The sequence below is a fragment of the Scyliorhinus torazame genome, chromosome 25 (assembly GCF_047496885.1).
Source record: "Scyliorhinus torazame isolate Kashiwa2021f chromosome 25, sScyTor2.1, whole genome shotgun sequence".
NCBI lineage: Eukaryota > Metazoa > Chordata > Chondrichthyes > Carcharhiniformes > Scyliorhinidae > Scyliorhinus > Scyliorhinus torazame.
Genome location: NC_092731.1, coordinates 41,637,878 through 41,649,457, shown reverse-complemented (window position 1 = coordinate 41,649,457; position 11,580 = coordinate 41,637,878). Strand labels below are relative to the sequence as shown.

The following is an 11,580-nucleotide window of genomic DNA, read 5'->3' as shown; positions in this document are numbered from 1 at the left end:
TTATCTGCCTTTGATGTGGTGAGGGGCTGTCAGTCAGACCAAGAGGGTTTGTGTTGTGAGGGGCTGGGGGCCATCCATGGACTTGGGGGGGCACGTACGTTACATACTTACCGCCTTGACCCACCGCGGGGTGCACAGCTTCAGGGCAACCCCTGAAAATACCCTCGCCAATCCACAGCCGCCTGAATCCCGGCTGCGAGGCCTGGAGCATCCCGGGGGTCTGGAAAAGCGGGTTTCCAGCCCGTTAATCAGAGTTTACTGGATGCTCAATGCCCATTTGCATCCTCCTGCCGGCGACGGGCGTGTAGCTCACTGCCGCTGCGGGCGGGGGACTGCAACATCGGCACTGATCTCGCTTTTAGACCAGTGCTCGATTCTCCGCTGGGTCGGGAACCCCGCTACTGACGGAGAATCCAGCCCATGGGATTGTTGGGCCGAATGGCCTGTTTCCCAGACTCAATTTCCGCTGAATTCAGGAATATTCTTTTGCCGTTCTTCTGCTTTCTAAATCGGCGTGTTGGTAAATTGTCTCCCTGCTCACTCTGTACCAGGGCTTTCCTGACACAATGATTCATTTTGTTTTCCTCTTGTAGCAATTTGCATCCCTGCTCAGGGATTCGCAGTTCAGGGAAGAAGCGTGGTTAACTTCAAAAATGTTGTTGTGTGTGCCAGTCCAAATGTCCCGAACCAGCGCTACATGGACTATGGCTGTTTCTGTGGGTATGGAGGAAATGGAAACCAGCCATTGGATGACCTCGACAGGTAAAATGAGACGATACTTGTGTAAAAACTCTCTCCGTGAAGATGTGGGTGTTTGCGCTGGCTGAGAATCAGCAAGGTTTTACTCTGGTACAAAGCAGAGACAAGACATTCCTCAGAAAGACAGAGCTTGTTTCTCTATCGTCCTTATCACTGCCTCCAGGTAGAACGCAATTTGTACACAGCAAGATCCCACAATCGCTAAGATATAATGACCAGGTTGACCTCATGTTCCGATAAATGGAGAGTCATTTATTCAGTAACTCATTGGAGTAACTGCAGTTAACTTTCAGGAGTTACTGGGGGTAATTTATAGGAGTTACTGGGGGTAATATATAGGAGTTACTGGGGGTAATTAATAGGAGTTACTGGGGGTAATTTAAAGGAGTTACTGGGGGTAATTTATAGGAGTTACTGGAGGTAATTTATAGGAGTCACTGGGGGTAATTTATAGGAGTTACTGGAGGTAATTTATAGGAGTCACTGGGGGTAATTTATATGAGTTACTGGGGGTAATTTCTAGGAGCTACTGGGGGTAATTTATAAGAGTTACTGGGGGTAATTCATAGGAGCTACTGGGGGTAATTTATAGGAGCTACTGGGGGTAATTTATAGGAGTTACTGGGGGTAATTTATAGGAGTTACTGGGGTAATTTATAGGAGTTACTGGGGTAATTTATAGGAGTTACTGGGGGTAATTTATAGGAGTTACTGGGGTAATTTATAGGAGTTACTGGGGTAATTTATAGGAGTTACTGGGGGTAATTTATAGGAGTTACTGGGGTAATTTATAGGAGTTACTGGGGTAATTTATAGGAGATACTGGGGGTAATTTATAGGAGTTACTGGGGGTAATTTATAGGAATTACTGGGGTAATTTATAGGAGATACTGGGGGTAATTTATAGGAGCAACTGGGGGTAATTTATAGGAGCTACTGGGGGTAATTTATAGGAGCAACTGGGGGTAATTTATAGGAGCTACTGGGGGTAATTTATAGGAGATACTGGGGGTAATTTATAGGAGCTACTGGGGGTAATTTATAGGAGTTACTGGGGTAATTTGTCGGAGTTACTGGGGGTAATTTATAGGAGTTACTGGGGTAATTTATAGGAATTACTGGGGTAATTTATAGGAGATACTGGGGGTAATTTATAGGAGTCACTGGGGGTAATTTATAGGAGTTACTGGGGTAATTTATAGGAGTTACTGGGGGTAATTTATAGGAGTCACTGGGGTAATTTATAGGAGTCACTGGGGGTAATTTATAGCAGTTACTGGGGGTAATTTATAGGAGTTACTGGGGTAATTTATAGGAGCTACTGGGGGTAATTTATAGGAGTTACTGGGGGTAATTTATAGGAGTCACTGGGGGTAATTTACAGGAGTTACTTGGGTAATTTATAGGAGCTACTGGGGGTAATTTCTAGGAGCTACTGGGGGTAATTTATAGGAGTTACTGGGGTAATTTATAGGAGCTACTGGGGGTAATTTATAGGAGTTACTGGGGGTAATTTATAGGAGTTACTGGGAGTAATTTAGAGGAGTTACTGGGAGTAATTTAGAGGAGTTACTGGGGGTAATTTTTAGGAGTTACTGGGGTATTTTATGGGGGTTACTGAGGTTAATTTATAGGAGCTACTTGGGGTAATTTATAGGAGTTACTGGGGTATTTTATGGGGGTTACTGAGGTTAATTTATAGGAGTTACTGGGGGAAATTTATAGGAGTTACTGGGGGTAATTTATAGGAGTTACTGGGGGTAATTTATAGGAGTTACTGGGAGTAATTTAGAGGAGTTACTGGGAGTAATTTAGAGGAGTTACTGGGGGTAATTTTTAGGAGTTACTGGGGTATTTTATGGGGGTTACTGAGGTTAATTTATAGGAGCTACTTGGGGTAATTTATAGGAGTTACTGGGGTATTTTATGGGGGTTACTGAGGTTAATTTATAGGAGTTACTGGGGGTAATTTATAGGAGTCACTGGGGGTAATTTATAGGAGTTACTGGGAGTAATTTATAGGAGTTACTGGGGGTAATTTGTAGGAGTTACTGGGGTATTTTATGGGGGTTACTGAGGTTAATTTATAGGAGCTACTGGGGTAATTTATAGGAGCTACTGGGGGTAATTTATAGGAGTTACTTGGGGTAATTTATAGGAGTTACTTGGGGTAATTTATAGGAGTTACTTGGGGTAATTTATACGAGTTACTTGGCTAATTTATCGGAGTTACTGGGGGTAATTTATAGGAGCTACTGGGGGTAATTTATAGGAGTTACTTGGGGTAATTTATAGGAGTTACTGGGGGTAATTTATAGGAGTTCCTGTGGGTAATTTATGGGAGTTACTGGGGGTACTTGATAGGAGTTACTGGGGGTAATTTATAGGAGTTACTGGGGGTAATTTATAGGAGTTACTGGGGGTAATTTATAGGAGTTACTGGGGTAATTTATTGGAGTTTCTGGGGGTAATGTATAGGAGTTACTGGGGGTAATTTATAGGAGTGACTGGGGTAATTTATAGGAGTCACTGGGGGTAATATATAGGAGTTACTGGGGGTAATTTATAGGAGTGACTTGGGTAATTTATAGGAGTTACTGGGGGTAATTTATAGGAGTTACTGGGGGTAATCTATAGGAGCTACTGGGGGTAATTTATAGGAGTTACTGGGGGTAATTTATAGGAGTTACTGGGGGTAATTTATAGGAGTTACTGGGGGTAATCTATAGGAGCTACTGGGGGTAATTTATAGGAGTTACTGGGGGTAATTTATAGGAGTTACTGGGGGTAATTTATAGGAGTGACTTGGGTAATTGATAGGAGCTACTGGGGGTAATCTATAGGAGCTACTGGGGGTAATTTATAGGAGTTACTGGGGGTAATTTATAGGAGTCACTGGGGTAATTTATAGCAGTCACTGGGGGTAATTTATAGGAGTTACTGGGGTAATTTATAGGAGCTACTGGGGGTAATTTATAGGAGTTACTGGGGGTAATTTATAGGAGTCACTGGGGGTAATTTACAGGAGTTACTTGGGTAATTTATAGGAGCTACTGGGGTAATTTATAGGAGTTAGTGGGGTAATTTATAAGAGCTACTGGGGGTAATTTATAGGAGTTACTGGGGGTAATTTGTAGGAGTTACTGGGGTATTTTATGGGGGTTACTGAGGTTAATTTATAGGAGTTACTGGGGGTAATTTATAGGAGTCACTGGGGGTAATTTATAGGAGTTACTGGGAGTAATTTATAGGAGTTACTGGGAGTAATTTGTAGGAGTTACTGGGGTATTTTATGGGGGTTACTGAGGTTAATTTATAGGAGCTACTTGGGGTAACTATTCAGGGCTGTTCCTGCTCCGTGAGGCACCGACTCCAGGAGCAGTTCTGCTCAGTATTTCCCGGGAGACCCTGTTCAGAGATCCAAGTGAGAAAGATTGAGCTCCGCTTCAAGGGAAGTGAAAAAGGTGAAGTTGCCATCATCCCAGAAGGCCATAGGCTGCTTTCCCCTTTGAGGGAGTGAGTTGACTGTTGGTGATTTAACCTGAGGGTCACCACACCTCAGGAGAGGGTCAGGGTTGAGAAGGCGGGGCCTTCATGGATAACCCCAGAAGGTGCGGAAATTGAACCCACCCTGTTGGCATCTCTCCACATCACAGACCAGCAGCGAGGGAAGTAAGTGTGAGAGGAGTGGCAATCCGATGATCAGTGATCGTCATTCCTCGGAAGATTGGGTCCATTGAAATAGAATTCTGTCGCTCATAACCGCTGTCTTCAATATTTGGGAGTCTTTAAAGGGTATCCAACTCTGATTGGACATATTCCCCAGACTCCTGCCATTGGTCACTCAACATGAGCATCATCTCGGTTGGTTTTTCAATGTGTCCGACTTTTGACTTTTGAAAACCTGGTCACCCGAATAAATGACCCAATTAAACTGGACCTCTGCTGTTACTTACAATTTCTGGTAATCTCCCACTACCTGAATACAAAAGCAGCAAGTTAAAGTCGTTGAATTTTGGTTTGTAAGTGGAAAACAGCAAAATCTTCAGACCACCATGCTGGTCATAGACAGCCTCGATATTTGTCATGGGCAGCTTATTGCCACATTTCTTGGGTGCAGCCTCCATGTTTGTCGTGGGCAGCCTCCATGTTTGTCGTGGGCAGCCTCCATGTTTGTCGTGGGCAGCCTCCATGTTTGTCGTGGGCAGCCTCCATGTTTGTCGTGGGCAGCCTCCATGTTTGTCTCGGACAATCTCCATGTTTGTTGTGGGCAGGGCTCCATGTTCTTTCAGAAAATATCGCTTTGATGATGATGATACCAAGAATAATTGTATATACTCCTGGATTGTTCAAGATATCACCTCCCACCTCAAACATCCCACCTCCATGCTGCCATTGGTCTGACATTTCCACTCTTTTTCATCTGATTGGGTGTTTTTTCAGAAACATATTTTCCCTCCCATCCCCAGTTTATCTCCAATGAACAAATCCGTTGAAATAAAATAGGAGGGCAGTACGGTGGCGCAGTGGTTAGCACTGCTGCTTCACAGCGCCGAGATCCCAGGTTCGATCCCGGCCCTGGGTCACTGTCCATGTGGAATTTGCACATTCTCCCCGTGTTTGCGTGGGTTTCGCCCCCACAACCCAAAGATATGCAGAGCAGGTGGATTGGCCACATTAAATTGCCCCTGAATTGGAAATAAAATGAAATGAGTACTCTAAATTTATTTTTAAAAAGAAATATAATAGGAGAAGACCATGTTGTTAAAGTGCAGCAATCCCCTCAGTTATGTGAAATGAGTTCCCTGAGGATTCATCTTTAGCTCCTGAAAACTTCAGGACAATTCTTCAGAGTTGGGAACCCAATCTGAGGCTTGTTTGGAATCATTAAGCCCCTGACTGAGTTTCAGTCTCTCCGTGAAAAACTTACATCTGAAATGATAGCTCTTGTTTGTCACCCACTCAGATGCTGTCAAGTTCACGATGACTGTTATGGAGAAGCCGAAAGTTCACTGGGATGTAAACCTCTGTTTACACCGTACTCGACACATTGTGAAAATGAGGTCCCCAGATGCGGTAAGTAAACACCAAACAAAATCAATTTGACTTTGGGAAGTTCCACTGACTCCCTGTCCTCTCCCTTCCCTCAATCGATCAACATCAGCAAGAGACAACAACAACTTAGATTTATGTGGTGCCTTTAGGGCAATGAAACATCCAATGTTCAGATGACGAAAGATGTTTTAAGGAATGTCTCAATAGAGGCGGAAAGGTGGAGGGAGGGAATTTCGGAGCTTGGGGCCCAGACACCTGAAGACACGGCCACCAATGGTGAACCGATTAAAATTGGGAATGCTCAAGGGACCAGGGGCGTCATTCTCCGACCCCCCGCCGTGAATCCCGCCCCCGCCGAAGTCTTTGGTACCGGAGATTGGGCGGGGGCGGGAATCGGGCCGCGCCGGTTGGCGGGACCCCCCGCTGGATTCTCCGGCCCGGATGGGCTGAAGTCCCGCCCAGAAATTGCCTGTCCCGCCAGCGTAAATCAAACCTGGTATTTACCGGCGGGACCAGGCGGCGTGGGCGGGCTCCGGGGTCCTGGGGGGGGGGGGGGGGGCGCGGGGCGATCTGACCCCGGGGAGTGCCCCCACGGTGGCCTGGCCCGCGATCGGGGCCCACCGATCCGCGGGCGGGCCTGTGCTGTGGGGGCACTCTTTCCCTTCCGCCTCCGCCACGGCCTCCACCATGGCGGAGGCGGAAGAGACTCTCCCCACTGCGCATGCGCCGGGAAACTGACAGCGGCCGCTGACGCTCCCACGCATGCGCCGCATTTCCGCGCCAGCTGGCGGGGCAACAAACGCCATTTCCGCCAGCTGGCGGGGCGGAAATCCCTCCGGCGTCGGCCTAGCCCCTCAATGTTGGGGCTAGGCCGCCAAAGATGCGGAGCATTCCGCACCTTTGGGCCGGCGCGATGCCCGTCTGATTGGCGCCGTTTTTGGCGCCAGTCGGCAGACATCGCGCCGTTGGGGGAGAATTTCACCCCAGGCCCGGAACTTTCCGTTTGGGAGACTATGGGCTGGATTCTCCGCGCATCAGGAACTCTGGTTCCAGCGGCCGTCTGCAAAGAATCCAGAGTCGGACAGAAATGGGGCACCAGTGGGAGAATAGACACGGACAATTACGATCTATTTGCATCTGAGGGCGGCACAGTGGTTAGCACTGCTGCCTCATGGCACCGAAGACCTGGGTTCGATCCCGGCCCTCAATCACATGTGGAGTTTACACGTTCTCCCCGTATCTGCCTGGGTCTCATCCCCACAACCCAAAAGATGTGCTGGGTGGGTAGATTGGCCAAGCTAAATTGCCCCTTAATTTGAAAAGAAAATGAATTTGGTAGTTTAAATTTAAAAAAACCCAGTGTATATATTTGCATCCTGTTACCGGGCCAGGCACCATCATATTCTGCATGGTGAGATTTGCAAGGAATAGCGAAGAATTCCACTATCGGGTCGCCATTTTGAGCAGGTGGGCCTCGCCCCCAAATCAAGCGGGCGAGGCTGAGGAAAGCGCAATTTTGGAAACAGACGTCAGCACTTGGCAACCAAGTGAGAGCCCAATAATGTCCCTGCAGCAAGTGGCATGGCCCAGTCTCGGGGGCATGTGTCCCAGTCTCAGTGCTTCATGGTTGAGGGCATCGAGACCATGCCTCAGACGAGAGTCGGCCTCCAGGACTGGTAATGCGAGGTGACAGTGGAGACTTCAGATCACTCCAGACACACCTCCGTCCCATAGAGTAGCCCAGAGACCATTAAACACCCAGACACAGGTGGGAAAGTGCAGGCTCGATGGGTCGAATGACTTCCTTCTGAAATGTAGGGAGTCTATGATCTATCAGACCACTTAAGTTGGCACGGGTGTGGCACATCAGTGATAGGGCACAACAATGGGCTGAATTCTCCACCCGGCCACATTTCTGTTTCACCCCGCCGGCGGGTTTCTCCGCTACGCCGGCCGCTCAATGGGGTTTCCCATTGTGGGGCAGCCCCACACCGTCGGCAAACCCCCGGGCTGCCGGCAAAATGGAGCATCCCGCCGGCGGAGACTCCAGCCCCATGTTTCTCGTCACCAGGAAACATTTTTGCACCAACATTCTGACCCTGCAGCCATCCTCTACCTCCAGGGTGTTGGGAATGGGCTGGGCCTGGATGTAGAGGGTGTGCAGGGTGGGGAGTGATGGTGGGGCAGGTCCCCCATGATGCTTGAACATCCCACCTGGTGTCACCCTCAATGTGAGGTAGGAGGGAACAGGGCCAGAAATGTGAGCCTGCCTCGTATGACATCTCAGACAGTGAGTGAGCCCTAACCACTCCCCAGGGGTGTCATGGGGTTATAAACAAGATCCTTATTGCAGTTAGAACTGGACTGGTGGTGTTTGCGGCTATCACACCAGACAGCCCTGTTTCCAGTATTGTATAGACAATTATATTTCAGATTAAGTTACAGGAGTTCAGCACATACCAATCACATATCATTAGTTATCTATGTCCAATTATGACTATTCATTGGGTTGAAATTATGCAGAGTATAAAAGAATGACTAACCAATTATAACAGATTAATACCTATTTAATTATAATATCCAGTCAGTACAGAGACACGTACATGCTGTCTCCTGATATTTATCACCAGCTCACCATTATCAAGAATTTGTTATCAATCACCTGTCCTGTCTCAGTAGAATGCTCTTCCAAAGGTAAATGGCCCATTGCAATAGCAATTCTTGTCTGAAGCTCCGAGTCCAGCTCATTCACTCTGAGATGCAGTTCCTCGAGCTGTGGACACTTACTGAAGATGTGGTTGCTGTGGATCAGACATCACCTGCCTCGCAGTGAATTTTGTTGAACTAATTTGGGTTTCAAGTTTAGAAATATCGCTCAGCGATATTTCACAATTCCCCAGATTCGAGGTGGGGAACATTTGTGGCGATATCGAGGTTTGAGATAGTTTGCTGCTTCTCGCTGTGGTGGGACTCTCATTATGTCACCCATAGAAATCACCATGTTAGGGGCACCCCACAATGTTAGGGCCCCCAATACATTAAAGGAACGCAGCCCACATCACTGACAGCATTAGGGAATTTCACAATATTGGGGAACCCCTGACAACACCAAGGACAGAATCCACAGCCGACGATTCCAGGCCACCCCTTCCTCACCCACGTTAACGACTCTCCACAGCTTCAGACCCACCCACCCCCTCAGCACCAAAGTATTAGATTAAAAATTAATGACCATCCAGAACTTGAGGACGGCCATTCGCACATCAGAGACATTCTGAGACGTTAGCAGCCCCGTCGTTTCGGAAGCTTGAAGAACATTATTGGGCCCCAACCATTGTGAGTCACCCACAACATTAAGGACCCAACAACAATGAGGATTTTTCAATGTTGCAGAATCTCACATCCTCAACCCCACCCACCACATCAGTGTGTACATTAATGTGTGTATATCCCAGTGTGTGTTTTTATGTGTACATTACAGTGCATATTTTACACTGTGTATATTTGGTTGTTCTCTCCTCTTTTTCAGCTGATACACCTCTGACACGTTTAGCATGTGGTACGAAGGTCTGCAACTGCGATGTTGCAGCTGCTCTGTGCTTCAGGGAGCACAGCCACTCATACAACCCAAAGTATTATGATTATGACCAAAGCCTGTGTAAGACCGTCTAATAGCTCCAGCTCGCAATGAAGCGATGGAGATGTGACCGAGAGTCACACTGACAAGAATCTCTCCAATAGAATATTCCGGGTGTGATTGATGGGATTTCTCTCTCGCCGTCTCCCTGATTTCTAATTGCTCACTGAGTCTCTCTCAGATCTCGCTTTTGTTGCTGTTTTACCTTTAATTCATTTCAAATGTACTTTACAATTCTGGTGAAATAAAATACACTGATTGAAGCATGCAATGCTGGGAGTGGGAGTGTTTATTCATTATTGATACAGGGGGCGTGTCCAATTAGTTTCTGCACAGACACTCTGACCTTTCACAGACAGTATGGGATCCTGCTGTTCTCTTTGTACTTTGTGGTGCGACACTGCCACTGTAGAGGGTGCCATCTCCGCTACTCCACTACTGGGCCGATATCTGGGGTTTGAATATCTGTGTGTGTCTCTCTCCAGCTGGCACTGAAACTTCAGAGGCCAGGGGATGCCGCGCTGGGACACTTCCACTGAAGAGAGCACTGATTCAAGCCTGCCGTTTATTCCTAACCGACAGCCTGAGACTTATATCACACAGATCTCCAGACCCCTACCAATACCCAGGTGATTCTCTCTCTTGCCGGTGGTGCAACACTCACCCGGTTCCTACTCCACTAGAGTAGCTTTCCCAAGAGAGAGAATAGGACACTGCTGTTTATTCCCTAACCAGCAGTCTGTCCTGAGTGAATCGCTCAAGATGACCCTCGATTCCTGAACCCGGAATTAAGGTGAGGAGTATTTTAACAATGACTTGGTCAGAGATCGCTGGTGAAAGATTGAAGAATTTAAACGACTCCAATTATCATCAAATCAAGGTTTATTGCAAAACCCAGGTCAAAATCATCAACAGAAGAAACACAATAAAATCTTATGCTCTAATACAACTAAGTCTATTCAAAAGTAATACAGCGGACACAACGAAAATTCTTATGATTACACAGTTTTTAGCAATATCACAAGGCACAAAACAAGTTCCCTTCCCCAAAGCCTCAACCACTATTAAAGTCAAGGGAGTTTCGTAAGCTGCTGCAGGGTACTTACGGTCACAGGCTGCAGAGGTCAAGTCAGGGGTGCAGAGGTCGAGCCAAGAACGAAGAGACCCCCAATCGAAAACACAGCCCCTTTTATATTGTTTTACCTGGCTTTGTCCTGTGATCGGCCAGCCCCTTTTGCATTGAAAAAGGTAAGGTTTAAAGTTCCCGCTGGTCCCGCCCCCTTTGGGCCGGTCAGACCTGTCGAGATGGGAGTACCTCCCCTAGGTCCGCCTCCAGTCTGTTTTTTTGAGATAACGAGGTTGAGCTCCCTTGAAGATTTTCAAAGACTTCCATCTGCTCCGGAGATAGCTGCTATGTTGATGGGGTGTTGATTGGATTCTGCTCTGGTGGAGGCCAGGTCATTTACATTTGCATGGGGCTATGACCATCCCATTGTCCTGCTTGCATGCAAGCCTCCTGTGTATTCCCGTGCCCCTTTGTCTGTGTTTTGATGTTATCTTGTTGTCTGGCTCCTTCTTCCTTGTAGCTCCTAGGGGGGTGTTTGTAAATATTTATGTGCTTATGTCCCTACTCAGCTCAGCGGACCAAGCCTGCTGGGAAAACTGGTTCTGTTCTCTTGGCTGAAAAGTCAGTTTACAGTCTCTGAGTTTCTCCAAAAGGGCCGAATTGCCCGAAAACCTTACAGATGCCCCTTCGATACGTCCCGACCTGCTTGGACCGTATCGACACAGGTGAAGGGCAATTGTTTCCCTTTGTGTGGACCGTAGGTCCCCCCCCCAACAACATGCGAAACTACAAGTCCCAAGACAGTTCCCTTAATCTAGGCTACCCCTGATTTCAATGAAAGGGAAAGACAAGACCATACTTAATTCAAGCAGACAGTAACATATACACATTTCACCGGAACCCCAAACGTAAGGGTCCCTGTACATATATCACAATCAAGTACACATTTCACCGGGACCCCAAACGTAAGGGTCCCTGTACATATATCACAATCAAGTACACATTTCACGCGAATCCATACAACTATTTACAATTGCATCTGTTTATTTCACCAAGGATCCTC

The 11,580-nt window shown here is 47.1% G+C and overlaps 1 protein-coding gene across 1 annotated transcript; it reads left to right on the top strand.

Annotated features, from left to right (window-relative positions):
- The first annotated feature begins 386 nt into the window (after positions 1-386).
- Positions 387-9,722, top strand: LOC140402557 (phospholipase A2 OS2-like). The gene is made up of 3 exons (XM_072490407.1): positions 387-762; positions 5,726-5,835; positions 9,344-9,722. Exons 1-3 carry the CDS (start codon positions 698-700, stop codon positions 9,484-9,486), a joined length of 318 nt encoding a protein of 105 aa, XP_072346508.1. The 5' UTR covers positions 387-697; the 3' UTR covers positions 9,487-9,722.
- Positions 9,723-11,580: the final 1,858 nt, after the last annotated feature.

Coding starts and splice junctions, on each gene's coding strand:
- LOC140402557 (XM_072490407.1), top strand. CDS start 698: ATGGACTATGGCTGTTTCTGTGGGTATGGAGGAAATGGAAACCAGCCA. Junction 763..5,725: donor CCATTGGATGACCTCGACAG/GTAAAATGAGAC, acceptor TCACCCACTCAG/ATGCTGTCAAGTTCACGATG. Junction 5,836..9,343: donor AAATGAGGTCCCCAGATGCG/GTAAGTAAACAC, acceptor CCTCTTTTTCAG/CTGATACACCTCTGACACGT.